Source organism: Aptenodytes forsteri, unplaced genomic scaffold, assembly GCF_000699145.1.
Source record: "Aptenodytes forsteri isolate BGI_AS27 unplaced genomic scaffold, ASM69914v1 Scaffold137, whole genome shotgun sequence".
In the NCBI taxonomy this organism is placed as follows: Eukaryota; Metazoa; Chordata; class Aves; order Sphenisciformes; family Spheniscidae; genus Aptenodytes; species Aptenodytes forsteri.
Genome location: NW_008796221.1, coordinates 3508575 through 3522813, shown reverse-complemented (window position 1 = coordinate 3522813; position 14239 = coordinate 3508575). Strand labels below are relative to the sequence as shown.

The following is a 14239-nucleotide window of genomic DNA, read 5'->3' as shown; positions in this document are numbered from 1 at the left end:
GCAGGACATGAGGAAAAACTTTTTCCGTCAGGCCTGTGGGACGGAGGGGGGGCTGCCCCGAGCCCCTGCTCCGGCCTCGGAGGCGGCCCTGCGCTGAGGGGCTGGGCTGGAGACCTCCCTTCCAGCCTGAACGATCCGTACTGTGAGGAATGAAAACAGAACGGTATTACAGCGGGGTTATTACAAATGACAACGGGGCGCCCGGCGCAGGGCTGGTGTTCATAGCTGGTGGTGGCAAAAGGCTTGTTTCTGACACTGCAAGTGAGGGACTTCTTGCTTTTTGGTAAAGCATCCCACAAGTCCAGTTTAAGCTCTAATGCTTTGCTGCATGGACTATGAGAAACAGCTGAATTACTTACATGCAAACACTGTTTGTTTTTCCAGATGCTAAAAGCATTGTTAATTATACATGATTGGTGACATCGTAGAAACTAAACAATGCCAACTAAAAGATGTCATGGATTTGTTTCGTTCTGGGCAAGTTGTAAAAGTATGTGCCCCTATGGTCCGCTATTCAAAGTAAGTAACTGTCATGTCAACTGTTTTCAGTGTATTTTCTCTGAGGAAGTTTATCTTGACTGTAAAAACAGGGATGATTACCTTTTTTTCCTTTAATTATTTAAGACAGAGATAGACATGGGACATGTTTTATCTTATGATTATACTTGGACATCCCCACACTACTGTATGTCAGAACAGCATTTTAAAATATCTAATCAGAAAAATGTCTTTACTATTTATCCCTTAATTTTCATGTGTCTGCAGGTTGGCTTTCAGAACCTTGGTTAGGAAATACAGTTGCGATTTGTGTTACACACCAATGATAGTGGCAGCTGATTTTGTGAGATCTGCAAAAGCTAGAGACAGCGAGTTCACAACAAACAAAGGTATTTTTTTTAAGAAACCATTGCCTTGTCAGAATGTTTTGTGATGTGATAAACCAAATTGGCCAAGTGAATGAAGTCTGTCGCACAACTTGACATCCGTTAACAGTTTTGGTATACCGTATCTGAATGACTGTAAAACCATAGAAATACTCTAGGTGAGAGTAAGCACATTCCAGTGATAGTGTGTCAAATGAAATAGTGGAAAACCGTGTCTCCACCTGAAATCAGGGCCTCCAAACTGATTGAGATGTATGGTGTGTTGACCACACATAGCTGGCCAGCAGCTGTGCACCCACACAGCTGCTCACTCATTCCTCCTCCACCCCCCCAGCAGCACAGGGAGAGAATAGGAAGAGCAAAAGCCAGAAAAACTGGGTTAAGATAAAGACAGCTTAATAAGTGAAGGAAAGGAGGAGAAAAAAACAAGTGATGCAAAGGCAATCACTTCCCACCTCACACCAGTAGACCAATGCCTAGCGAAGCAACAGCCACCCTGGAACACAATTTCCATGTCCCAACCCACTTTCTTCTTCCCCTACTGCTCCAGTTGTATTGCTGAGCTTGATGTTATTGTTATATGGTATGGAATATTCCTTGGGCCAGTTTGGGTCAGCTGTCCCAGCTGTATCCATTCCCAATTTCTTGCCCACCCCAATCTATTTGCTGGGGGCAGGGAGAGGCAGAGTGAAAAAAAGAGAAAGTTTTGACACTGTACAAGTACTGTGCAGCAATAGCCAAAACACTGGTGCATTATCAACACTGTTTTTGTCACAAAATCCAAAACACAGCACCATACAGGCTGCTATAAATAACCTTTAAATAAATTTAAAAATTAACTCCATCCCAGCCAGACCCAGTCAAGATGGTAGAAAGATTCTTTTCCCAGCAATTGCTGTTTCTTGTGTGTTTCAGAGACGAACGCTTACCTCATTGCCAGGAAAACACTACTGGTCTCTAACAAAAATAAGAGGGTTGCTTAAAGGTGAAAAAATTAACAGACCAGACATTGATACAGTGGAATCAAGGATTGATAAAAGAAGCAGGGTTTCAAATTAGCTGGAGTGGAAAGTGGAAGGGGCTGTTGGTGGACTCCTTGAGGTATTGAGAAGGTGATAAAAAGGAGCAAGAAGGCAAGAAGAGACCAGGAAGTAGAAGCATGGCAAGGGTTGATGGGGAGAAGCCAGGCTTTAGGCGTGGTGCAGAAACATAACCAGAACATGTACAAAAAGAAGGAATATAAGGAGTTGTAGAGACTCGTGGCTGTAAAGCAAAAGATAAAAGTGGTATGAAATATGTGGGAAGAGGTGATAATAACAATATAGATCTGCTGGCATGAAGTGGCTGCAGTAGAAGAGTGTAACAAGGAACATACAAGCATAGGCTGCAACTGGAGGAATGAAGAGCACACTGCTAATGTGCTCAGATCAGCGTGTAGGATCTATGAAGTGTGATGATTTAATCTATTCAGACCACTGAATTGGTGGTTTCATAAGTGTATATATAATAGCAGGGGAAGTATATTTCATTATTTTAGCACTGGCTGGTTTCTATTGTACATTATTCAAATAGAACAGTAACATATAAAAATCACATTGGGAAGCACAGATAGACTCTCTTATTAGTAGAATCCAACTTTAAAAAAGCATGAATAATTCTTTGTGTGTAAAAATAAATTAGTAAGAACGTAATTGACAATATATATGGCTCAAAGGTCCACAGAGCAACTAGTTCCACTAGTTTGTTCCCTTTCAACTTACACTTCTGATCTACACAATGTCCTGCGGCATTGAAGTTCCACAGGTCAGATACATAGTGTATTCTGGGGGGTGCAGGAACAGGGAAAGAGGAAATTCCCCTTTATGCTGTAACTTTGCTGCCTGATAACAAGGGGTACAAAATGAAATGTTCTAGTGTTGTAAACAGTATCTTTTCCCTATTCACCTCTTTCATGCAGGCCTTAATTTTATAGGCCTCTAAAACATTCTGCCGCAGATAGCTTTGCCAAGATTATAGTATTTACTTCATTAGCATTTATGCTTTTAACAAGTAGCTCCACAACAGGTTGTGAAATTTTACTGTGGTTTTATGTTTAACTTGCTGGCTGTTTGGGGATTTTGTCTTCTAATTAGCAAAGTAGGTTTGGAGCCTACAATTGCAATTTCTGTTTTCCATTTTCTTTGGTGTTGACATTTCTTTGTTGTGAATTTCTAAAATAGATGTAGATGTTCTTTGTGGCTGCTGCTAAAAAATGTAATATGGCTAGACTCCATATTATTACTTAATGCTCAAATAAAAATTAGGAGCATGGGATTATTCCAAAGTATTAGCTGGAGTAATATAAATCTCTTCAGCTAGGGCACTGTCTTAAATGGACGCTGTTTTGAAAATAGGCAAGGGATTTTTTTTGCTTGCTGGATTTTTAGGTATTTTCTAGAAGTGTCTCAAATTGATTGAGAGGGTACTGCTGCCCTCTCTGACTTAAGCTCCACTACTTCAAGAACTACTTATTTTCCACTAAAATAGAAAAATCTTCAGAAGCACTTGTGGTCTTTTCAGTACCAGAAGAGCACTTGTTTTGTGCATTTGTTGGATCATCTCTTTCCATCAATGCTCAGATATCCCCCTTCCTCTTAACTGCAGCAATTGTTTATATGGAAAGTGAGTGCTAAGGCTGTTTGAGATATTTTTAGATGCCTTTAATGTAATGCAGTAGCTGTAAAAGAGGAGAGCATGTTCCAAATGACCACCTGGCTTTCTGCAGGGGCTTAGCAAATCACAAGTAGTTCAGCAGACCCAAGTTGAGGAGCACAGACACTTTGGTTTCCCACTTGAGACAAAGCTGCCTCTGCCCGCATGTTCTCATTCCAACTCTGCATATTGCATTGTGGATAAAAAACAGCCATGTTGGCACAGAAGAGGAAAAAGATGGGCTGGGATAAGGAAGGGCAAAGCTTGTGGGTTGTTTAGCTCCTTTCTGAAGGATTGGTTCCATAAGCAAGTTTCCCACCTGGCAAGACAGACAGCCGTGTGAGCACAGCAAAGGGGCAGCATGCAGATGAGAAGGGGCAGGCTAGGAGGCGAAGCATGAAGGCTGCTGAAAAATAGAGGATACTTGGTTTCATATATCATCTTTGTGAAGGATAAGCATCTGACCAATTTCGGTCAGAAAACGTGTATGTTGAGCCAGCAACCATCTAGGACACATATGTATGTCTGAATTCCCACCTCTCTTGATAGACATACTCATTTAGTAACCACTGGTCAGCTACCTTTATTTGTGTGATCTAGGGCTCATAGAATTGCAAAATAGTTGAGTTTAGAAGGACCTCTGTAGGTCATGTTACCCAGCCCCCCTGCTCAAGCAGGGTCACCTAGAGCCGGTTGCCTGGGACCATGGCCAGACAGCTTTTCAGTATGTGAAAACCACTCAAAATTTAGAATTTCTTCTTTTTGCTTTCTGGGTTTTTTTAAATCTCTAAATATCTTTTCATTGGAGTAGGTGATCATCCACTGATTGTTCAATTTGCTGCTAAAGAAGCACAGGTTTTGTGTGATGCTGCCCGTATCGTCTGTCCTTTTGCAGATGGAATAGACCTAAACTGTGGCTGTCCTCAGAGGTAAAGTTTTGAAAAAGCTGGTGAAATAATGATGAAATAATTTGAGAATAAAGAATGCTGGTCTTCATTTTCATAGTAATTTCTGTCTTAACTTGAAAATAGACTTCGAGAAACAGCTTTTCAACATGTCAGAAATGTCTATGGGGCAAGACACTGTTCTGAATGTTCTGAGATGCCTGTCACCATGGTGAGACTGGGAAAACCAGGTGTATTTGCCAACTTGCCTTTTTTCATTTCTGAGATATTGAGTGTTGGCTCAGAAGTGAAGTGTCCGTCCCTTCTCAACAGCTGTTAAGTATGCATTACCAAAAAGAGCTTGCTGCAAATAATTTGGAGAGTGTTTTGAGAAATGATGTGGCAATTCCCAACATAACAAGGCAAGTCCCTGATGTCTCAGACTTCTGCAAGTGAAGGATAGTCTCTAAAATATAATTATACAGATTATATTATTCAGGAAGTGCTGAAAAGAATTTTTCCATCTTTTATTAGGTTTATAAGTACAGTGAATTAGTGATCTACTCACTTAAATTGATAAAGATTTTGTCTTGACAGTGAAACAGAGTAGTAATGCACAAATGAAGATTCTTGCTAACTGGTTCAGTTGAGAACCATTTATTACATGCTTGTCAGGCAGTCTTTCTAAGTGAAGACCTCAAAAATAAATGTAGGAAAGCAAAAGATAATATTATGGTGCAAATACTTAATTTGTCTATTATAATTAGGTTGTTTTGACTTAAAATTATAGTATTTGAGGAAACTCTTGTGGAGAGATCTGAGACTTTGGAATGGAAGTGTATTTTTTTTTCTAAGCTAACTACGGTTAAGTATGCCAAACTGTAAGTTCCTTTTAGGCCAAAAATATACGCTTACATTTGAATCCTTTGTTTCTTGTGCGTGCTGGTTTCAAAATAACAAAACTTTGTGCACTTAATCTGCTTTGATAAGAAAAATTATTTAAGAAAAAAACTGCTGCTGCTAAGTGGAAGCAAAGGTTATTTCCTGCCAAACAAAATAAAGTGTTTTGCAGTTGAGGGAAAACAGAATATTACTGAAATCATATCCTTACTTGCACTTCAAAAATCTTCCTTTGCAATCCAAAGTCATTTTCTGTTTAGAAGAAATCCATGACCCAATGGAAGTGAAAACATCAAACTGTTTATTTTATGTATGATCTAAACCATTGTTGATTAAATGTTAATCCTTGTGAGTCCATTTTGTGGACAGAAAATTGAACTGGAAGAGGTTAGTGACTTGTCCAAAGTTCTAACAGCACAATGGAGGCTGAACCAGGATCTAAAAGCTGGTGTCAAACTGCAAACGAATCGCCACCCCCCAGCCAGTACTCTATTTACTCAACCACACATTCTAAAGGTCATAAGGAAAGAAAGATGTATTTGACTGAAATTGATCTGCATTTTCTCAAATGTAGAATAAGAGTGTTCTTTTTCTTTTGAAGATGGGCGATGGCAGAAGGTTATGGTGCTTGCTTAATAAATAAACCAGAACTAGTTCGAGATATGGTGAGACATGTACGGAATCAGATTGACAACCCTAGGTTTTCAGTATCTATTAAAATAAGGTAGGTCTAACTTAAGTGCTGTTTGTGGTACATGGAATTTTTTTTTTAAAGAAACATGTTAGTGTAATAGTTACACTATGATATATGTAATTCTGTTAATGTAATATTACACATTATAATAATTTCCTTACATGTGAAGACTACTGAGATTTTTGACCCCAGATGGTGAAAGAATATCTGGGGCAAGTAATCCCAAACTTAGATAGTAGAACCAGCACAGCCTTTGACTACTTACCCAGATAACATACTGGATGCTGGGAGTTTTCTTGCAATCCAAATGACATGAAAGTACAAGTTAAAAAATCTAGGGTTCCACGAAAGAAAAGCAATGCATAGTCTGTATCATCACAAGCATTTACTTTGTGAGCTGTTGGAGGCCAGAGCCACAGTTGCTGTTGGCTATAAAGGGAAGGGGAACAAAACTGGGAACTGGTCCCCACAGCTGCTGTAAGGAACACATCCTGCTTCCCTTCATCACTTTCTAAACTTCTGTAAACTGTTGCTTTGCATTGCTTTGTACCACTTCATCTGCTATTTATCCACACATCCCATGTGGCTTTTGCATATTTGTCAGTTAAGTTTCAGGAAAGGGGAACTATTATAAATTGGAATTTTTTCCAGAAAATATACAAAATAGTGATGTTTATTTTAGAATCTTTTGGGCACCCTTGCTCAATCTCTGTAAAATTTACCATGTATATTTCAGAAATGTGATATAATTGGGAAATGCTAAATTAAATAGTAGTTTCAATACATTAAACTCATATGTCTTTATTTAAAAAAAACCCTCTTTATCTTCCAACAGTAATCTTTTATTTATTTATACTGTTATTTATACATTTCCATGGTAACTCCTCCTTATGGAGGGGGGCTTTTTATACAGTTCAGGTAACTTACTATCTAATGTTTTCATTCCTTGGAATTTTAGGATCCATGAGGACTTAAAAAGAACAGTTGACCTGTGTCAAAAAGCTGAAGCAACTGGAGTTTCATGGATTACAGTACACGGGAGAAGTGTAGAAGAAAGACATCAGCCTGTACATTATGATGCAATTAAAATAATTAAACAAAGCATGTCTATACCTATTGTGGCTAATGGAGACATTAAAACTTTAGAAGATGCTGAAAATGTTCATCACTTGACAGGAGCAGATGGTAAGATTAAGCATACTCTATTTTCTAAGTAAACTTATGAAACAGATTTCAAAGTATTTATTTTGGCTGTAAGTAGGACATGATTTGAGTGCTTTTCACTCTCTGAGGAGACAAATGAAAGAGGATGTTTTAGATGCCTTATAAACTCATAAACAGAATCACTTGTAATCATCAGAGCACTAGAGCACTGTTATTCAAAGCCACAAATAATGATTTCTGAGACAAATTACAAAAGCTCGTTGCTTAATTATGCTATCTCATCACTCAGTAGTGGAGTTCAGGGGCACCTTCAGACATTCATTCTGTCTCCTTTATGGAGCTGATCATCTTTTAAAGAACTGTAAACTTCCACTTGGAAATCTCTACTTCCTGCGCACAGGAGCAGATTTCTTACAGTAAGAATATGGCAGGAAAAGGAAATATTGTTAAGCCAGATACTTAACAGTTACGATGGTTAGCTTCAAGGACACAGTGAAGCATTGCACTCCTAGATCAGTATGTATTTACCTTGTCTTACACTTCAATGGTAAAATTTTGGGGTACAGGATTGCCCTGCAGTTAGATAGTCACAATAGATTCCTGCAACTGTCTATGGTTTCAAGACAATATGGAAATTCAGTATATGTTTTGAAGAGCTGATCTGTATCTACATACTTTGGATCTCAAAGCTAGAGAATAACAGGACAGAGAACAGTAGCTAGTGTCATAAGGAAAAGTTCATGTGGCAGGTTTCTTTTGACACTATTGATGTTTAATAGCAACAACAAAAACTACTTGAACCAAACTGTCATGCTGCTACAGTGACTTCCCCCCCAAATACAAAGCAGTAAGGAAGTACATAACAGAAAAGAATGTTCTCATAGCCCAGCTGACCTTCTTCAATAGCAAAAATGTAAAGCATCAGGCTTTTTCTGTTGCTTGTTTTGCATCAGGCAAAATAAATTTGTCATATTTGATCATCCTATTTTTTAAGAAGAGACTAAGTGTGATAGATTATATGTTGACAGTGCAGGAAAACAGAATTCCTTAATTGCAGAAAAATTAAAATAGAACTTGTATGGGTTTATCTGACAATTTGAGATTATAGTTGCAAATACACTGGCTTGTTCAGAAAGATTTACTGCAGACCAAGAGCCCTGAGATTTATATAATTGAGACATTGAGCTCCTACTGGAAGAAAGATTCTAGGTCAGCGAATCAGCTGAGTTGCACTAAAAATGACTAAATTTAGCATATTGCTACTCTTGTGTGTTTCCATCATAATTTTATGTTAAAAAGACAGGCTTGTATGTGTGTAACAAATAAAATACTGTTGAATTGCAGTTTAAAAAGCAGGGAAGAAAGGCTTCTGTGTCCTGTGTTTCGTTTCAAAATTTCTGGAAGGATACATCATCCAGTTGAATGTGTTGACAGGTGTTGTAGGTACTCTGAGGTTTGGGTTGTTAAATAGATTTCTCTGGTGTAGCTATAATGCTCGTCCTTGTTCTCCCATTACTTGTCTGTAGGCTTTGGGTGGTTGTCCTAAGGGGTGCTATACAAAATCTATAGGAAGATTTAATGTAAAATTTAAACTAGATAATGTAACTTACTGCTTTAATTTCTGATTTGAAGGTATAATGGTGGCTCGAGGACTCTTAGCAAATCCGGCTATGTTTGCAGGATATGAAGAGACACCTTTGAGGTGCATCCAGGACTGGGTTGACATTGCTCTTGAGCATGGAACTCCTTTTACGTGTTTTCACCACCACTTAATGTACATGATGGAACGGATAACTTCAAAACAAGAAAAAAAAGTTTTTAATGTTTTATCAAGTACCTCAGCCGTACTAGATTATCTGAATGACCATTATGGTGTGTGATAACTGAAAGTATTTTAGTTGTACGTAAACTTGTATCTTGCAATTGTCGATACATTGTTGAAGTTTTAATTGGGTTCCTACCGTTTAGTCACATTCATATATTGCGTAAGTATTTTCAACATAGTGTAACATTATGATCAGGGTGATACTTTATATTTTTAGTATTTTTATGTCAGCATTTTTCACTCCAGAAAATATTCCAGATTCCACAAATGTGGAATTCTATTTACAATGCATTACTACACAGAGGGTTGATTATTGTAAGACTCCAGTAATTTATTTTTTCACCAGACAATTGCTTACAGCAATATGTTTGCAAAATTAGGGCCTTTCTTACATGAAACCTCCTAAAATCAGAAGGACTACTCATAAATAATACCAAGAATTCCAGACCAAAAGAATATAAGGGGAGCAATTATAGAAGTTTTTGCTTTAACTGTCATAAGCTGTACTTTTAAATTTGAGTAGATTTTTCAGGCTTAAAGACTGTGAGGCCTTGAATCCCAGCATAGTATCATCATTTAAATTAGATGTTCCTTTTGCAGACTAAAACTTTCTAAACTTACTTACAACTCAGAAAAATTCCACACTTCATATAGTGAAAGAAACCTGGAATAGATAAACGATAACGGAAAGAAGGAAAGAGTAAAGTGAAGAGATAGTTTAAACTAAGTACAAACTTAGCTGAATCTAAAATACAAGACTTGAAAGTTCAATCTAACTAAATTCAGTTTTGTTTATCTACTGTATAATAATTATATAAAAGATTAAATCCCTGTCATCTACCAAAACAGAACTTTATAGGTCAAAGAAAAGCTGACAGATTCCCTCAGTGGGGCTCTTGCAGTCCTTTCTGCCTGCTGGCATGTTGTTTATCAAAGCATGACAGCCACTTGGCTTTGAATCTTTGTATAGGAGGGAAATAGTGAAAATTGGAACAAGATAATAACATTACACACCAGCTGCATTTGTTCTGCAAGGGAGATTTCACAAATCTATGCAGTACAATTATTTGTAATCAAATAATTTGTTTTCTTTATATGTTTACACAGAAATTCATACCAGAAATTGCTTAGTTTTCTGACTCTGATACTTCTGTGAATATACAAGTGAATAGTTCTAAATTTTCTAAATAAATTACTTGGTTTTGTATACATTTTTTTTTTTTATTACACTATAAGCTGTGACAACCTGGGGGAGGGGAGGTTGCTTTTGATGCTACTCCCCAAATCTTTTAATTGTTTAGATACCTGAATTCTCAAAATTTTTTTTAATGCGATCAAGTCTAGTTCACTGTTTGAGACAGCAAAGTTACGTAACTCTTCTGATATGGTCACCTTCCTGATGTGTTAACAAATGGAAAACTACAGACATAGTTTGCTATCCTAGGCTAATTGAGACAATCTCTACAACCTTTTTTGGTGCTATAGGTTCTCCATTCCTTTAGACAACTATTTTTTTTTACTCTTCTGGATTGTAATGTTTTCTTGACATTGGATGAGCACAATTATGTATAGCATTCCAGGTAAAACACCAGCAATGTCTTCTGCAGTTAATACTTCTGTTTCTAATGCCTCATTTTTCCTCAACTAATATTCATCATGTAATTTATGAGCTCCCAGTTTTACAGCAAAAGTTCTTATTTCCCAACTGCATGACATTGTACTGCTGAATTTTCAGTCTCAAGTTCATCCAACTATAGTGCAATACTCTCCTCAGTTCTGAAAATGCCTCCAGCCTTCTGCATCAAAATTAAAAAGTAAAACAATACAACTGAATTGTAGAAGAAAGGGATTCTTGAAAGTGTTAACCAAGCCTCATGTTAGCATTTTCTTAAGATTTTTATGATTTGGCAAGCAACTATTATTTGCTGTGAACTGTCCCATTAGCCACAAGGAGCAGAGAAGAAAAAGTTATTTATTATAATCAAATAACATAAATGCAAGGCTTTTTGTGTAATCAAATAACATAAATGCAAGGCTTTTTTTTGTGTGTGTGTGTGTAATAATGGGGAAATTGAATTTTAGAGGACTTGAAATACCTTGACCTATTTAGGAACTGAATAGTTGATGATTTTGAAGGCAGCAGTTGTTGTGCCTGTGTGAGATCAATCATAGAGATTTCTGCCTGAAGTACAAGACCTAGGTTGCTGTTAATATCGCTACTAATTAAGGAGTGCTTGATCTGGCCAATTATGCATCATAAAAGTCAATGGAAGTTTATCATCCCTTTTTGAGGGTGAAATGAATTGTACACCTTCTTCCCTTGTGAATTTTGTATGCATCTGAACACACTCCACTGTGTTGACATAGAATAAACTGCAAAACTGGAGTCTTAAAGCCAAACTCTGAACAGCCATACTGTTCAAATAGACATAAATTGCTAAAGATGGGAGTTAGTTATTTAACTCCCAGTGTTGTTTTAGAATATGGTCATATTTCTCAATGTAAGTAATTTGAATATGGGAAAATTTACTCATCTCCAGTTTAAAGCCACTAGATATATTCCTTCCCTGTATATGTTACTTGTAACATCACCAGGTACTCAGTCTTTCTATTTTCTAATGTTCAAATTTTTAAGAGTTACTCTGCAAGTAACATAACATATGCAGCTTTGTTTCCTATTTTAGGTCCTTTGCCTCCTGTAACTGATCCAGCTCTTTATTTTAAGCCACCCTGCCCAACAATGCCATATTCTCATAATACCTATACTTTCTTGCAACTTTTACCCTGCTGCAGTAACCCCAGCTCCCTCACACAGCCTATACAATCCCATTTTCTCTATTCTCTACTGTTGTTTCTTAGGTCTCTTCTCTGTCTTGGGTTGATGGCTGGGCAAATGCAGTGTGTGATGATGAGACAGCTGTCGTACAAGCCAAACTAGAATGGAACAAGTTTGAACTTTCTCTTTGCCTTTCTTTCAGCAGAGAATTAGATTTCTGTCCTCTAACCAGCTGCTAATACACCGGCATTTCATATTTCTACTTCTGAATGCTTTGTCACCTTACTGGTGGGAGGAGAAGGTATTTCTTTTAACGGTAATGTTTTAAGGTTCACAAGTTTTTTTCCTAAAGCAGCCAGCCATTAGATATATTGTATGGCATCATATTTATCACACTGTGGTTCACTGTAAGATAGGCAGCCTTAGATCAACAACCCAGACTTCTACAACTTCAGTTAGAATACCTTTCTGAGATCTTACGAAGCCCCTGAAGTGAAAAAGCAGGCTCGGAGTCTGGCAGCAGGGATGTGCAAATATAGTCCTGTAAGTATGAGGCTAGGCTATTGGGAGGGCAGCTTACAGTGCTAGTAAGAGGTGAGTAAGCAGCTCAGAAATGGAAACTGCTCTGGAGTTAAAGGAGAGAAAGTCTTTAATAACATTTTAACAGCTTAAATAAAGTATAATGGCTGTAGGCAAATAGGTAAAACGTAATAACCAGGACACCCTAAGAGGTTATGTTTTGTCTATGCTTCTGATTAAATATGTTTATGAAAACATGTTAGAAATACTTCTTAAAACCCAGGCTGTTTCTACTGTGGCGATTGGATTGAAATGGCTGGTTGTATCGCTCTCCAATATTTGTTATGCATAAACAATTATTTGGGATGTAACCTTTCATCCAGACATTGCTTGGCAGCAGCTAGGAAAATGTTAACACACTGGCTCCATCCCCACGCCACAGACCTGGGAAATTTTTAAGTGTAAACAATTTCAGATCGTGAGCAGCTGCAAACAACTCTGTTCAAAACCGCTTATGCAAGAACTTCCTACCCATTTCAGTTCGAATGGATTAGAGTAACAAAGAACTGCTATTCACAGCATTTAATCTGACTCATTTTGATGGAAATTAGTTGGGACAGAATTCTCAAAAGCAGGTGGCTGTGTCAAGAGGGCTGGTGATGCCCAGCTAGACAAGGTAACCTCTTCCACCAGCAGCACCTCAGGATCTGTTAGGGCTGCAGGCAAGTCAATAAGCTGCTGAGTGGGCCATGGCCTGAGCTAACTGAACAGGGTGCGGAAAACTCCTGGATATGACAAGTGAAATTGCTGAACGTGACATACAACAGTGTGAGAAGCTGGCAAAAGCTGCAGATAGCGCTGGGAGGGATGGCTGGATTTCACTGGTGGTTAAGGGGGAGTTACGTGAAAAACAACTGAACTACACAGATAACTGGAGAGTAGTTTTGAGGGTCCTTTCGGGCCAAGAGTGCCTGATAACCATATCAGTACCTCAGTAACACCACGTAAGGCCAAGACTGCCCAAGTAACAGTATCAGAAATACTGGGTGTGGGTACAGATACAGCAAAACTAGGAACGGAAAAGTGATTAGGGGAGGTTTATGCAAGGGCAAAGATGGGAAGTTACAAGGGTGGCAAAGGAGATGGTCAAGAAATGGGAAAATGGGTACCAAGGTATGGAAACAATGTGCTTGGAGCCTCACTATGCTGATAAAACGCACTGCACAGGACAGTAGGATAGAACAGGATTTTCTGAAGGAATATTGTTTCATTCATGAGGTCCAAACAGACCTGTTTGACACCGAGGCTGTTGTTTGGTTGTTATTTGTGGTGTCTTTATGAATACTGGGCCTATTTTCCTTGAGAAAACAGATTTACAGGATCTTAATACATTAAGGTAGTGTAACACATGGGGGGCATGGATGGACGGACACAGTATTTCAACTGAACTTCAGAAACTAATGAGCGTGCTAGAGAGCAGAGTTGAAGTCCCTGATCAAATAAGCTTGAATCATGGACTGGTGGGATGATCACAGCAAGATTCTGCAGCAAAATGCTTACAACCATTGCCTGAATGTGAAAAAGATACTAATTTTAACCTTTCTCAACGTGTTGATCCTTGCATTTTCCAAGAGAGCTGTGGTCCCTTAGTAAATTCACGCCTACCGTCAGACTCGGCTTTCCAGCGGCCCTACGCAAACCCCTCAGCAGTCGTTACTGCATGTCTCCCCCGGGCCCTCTACCCCCGGGAAGCCGGGGCGGTAGCCAAGGATGGCCTCTGGGAAGGGAGGAGGACGGCGGAGAGCCTCCAGCTCCACCAGGGTAGGACCAGAGGGGACCCTTCCCTCGGGCCTGCCCGCACCTTTCCCCTGCTGGGACGGCGGCCACCTCCGCACCGCCCCC

General features: G+C 38.7%; 1 protein-coding gene across 2 annotated transcripts; it reads left to right on the top strand.

The window, feature by feature from the left end:
* The first annotated feature begins 391 nt into the window (after positions 1 to 391).
* DUS4L (dihydrouridine synthase 4 like) lies at positions 392 to 9147 on the top strand. Of its 2 annotated transcripts, none has more exons than XM_009289033.2 (6): positions 392 to 519; positions 766 to 887; positions 4471 to 4504; positions 5961 to 6083; positions 7012 to 7238; positions 8850 to 9147. In XM_009289033.2, exons 1-6 carry the CDS (start codon positions 410 to 412, stop codon positions 9095 to 9097), a joined length of 864 nt encoding a protein of 287 aa, XP_009287308.2. In that variant the 5' UTR covers positions 392 to 409; the 3' UTR covers positions 9098 to 9147. The 2 variants fall into 2 exon arrangements, with proteins under 2 accessions (XP_009287308.2, XP_009287307.1); XM_009289032.2 differs by having other exon boundaries at positions 4387 to 4504.
* Positions 9148 to 14239: the final 5092 nt, after the last annotated feature.

Excerpts from the sequence above, each read along its gene's own strand:
- DUS4L (XM_009289032.2), top strand. The coding sequence starts at position 410 with ATGATTGGTGACATCGTAGAAACTAAACAATGCCAACTAAAAGATGTC. Across the intron at positions 888-4,386 it reads CGAGTTCACAACAAACAAAG|GTGATCATCCACTGATTGTT; the intron begins GTATTTTTTTTA and ends TCATTGGAGTAG. Across the intron at positions 7,239-8,849 it reads TCACTTGACAGGAGCAGATG|GTATAATGGTGGCTCGAGGA; the intron begins GTAAGATTAAGC and ends TCTGATTTGAAG.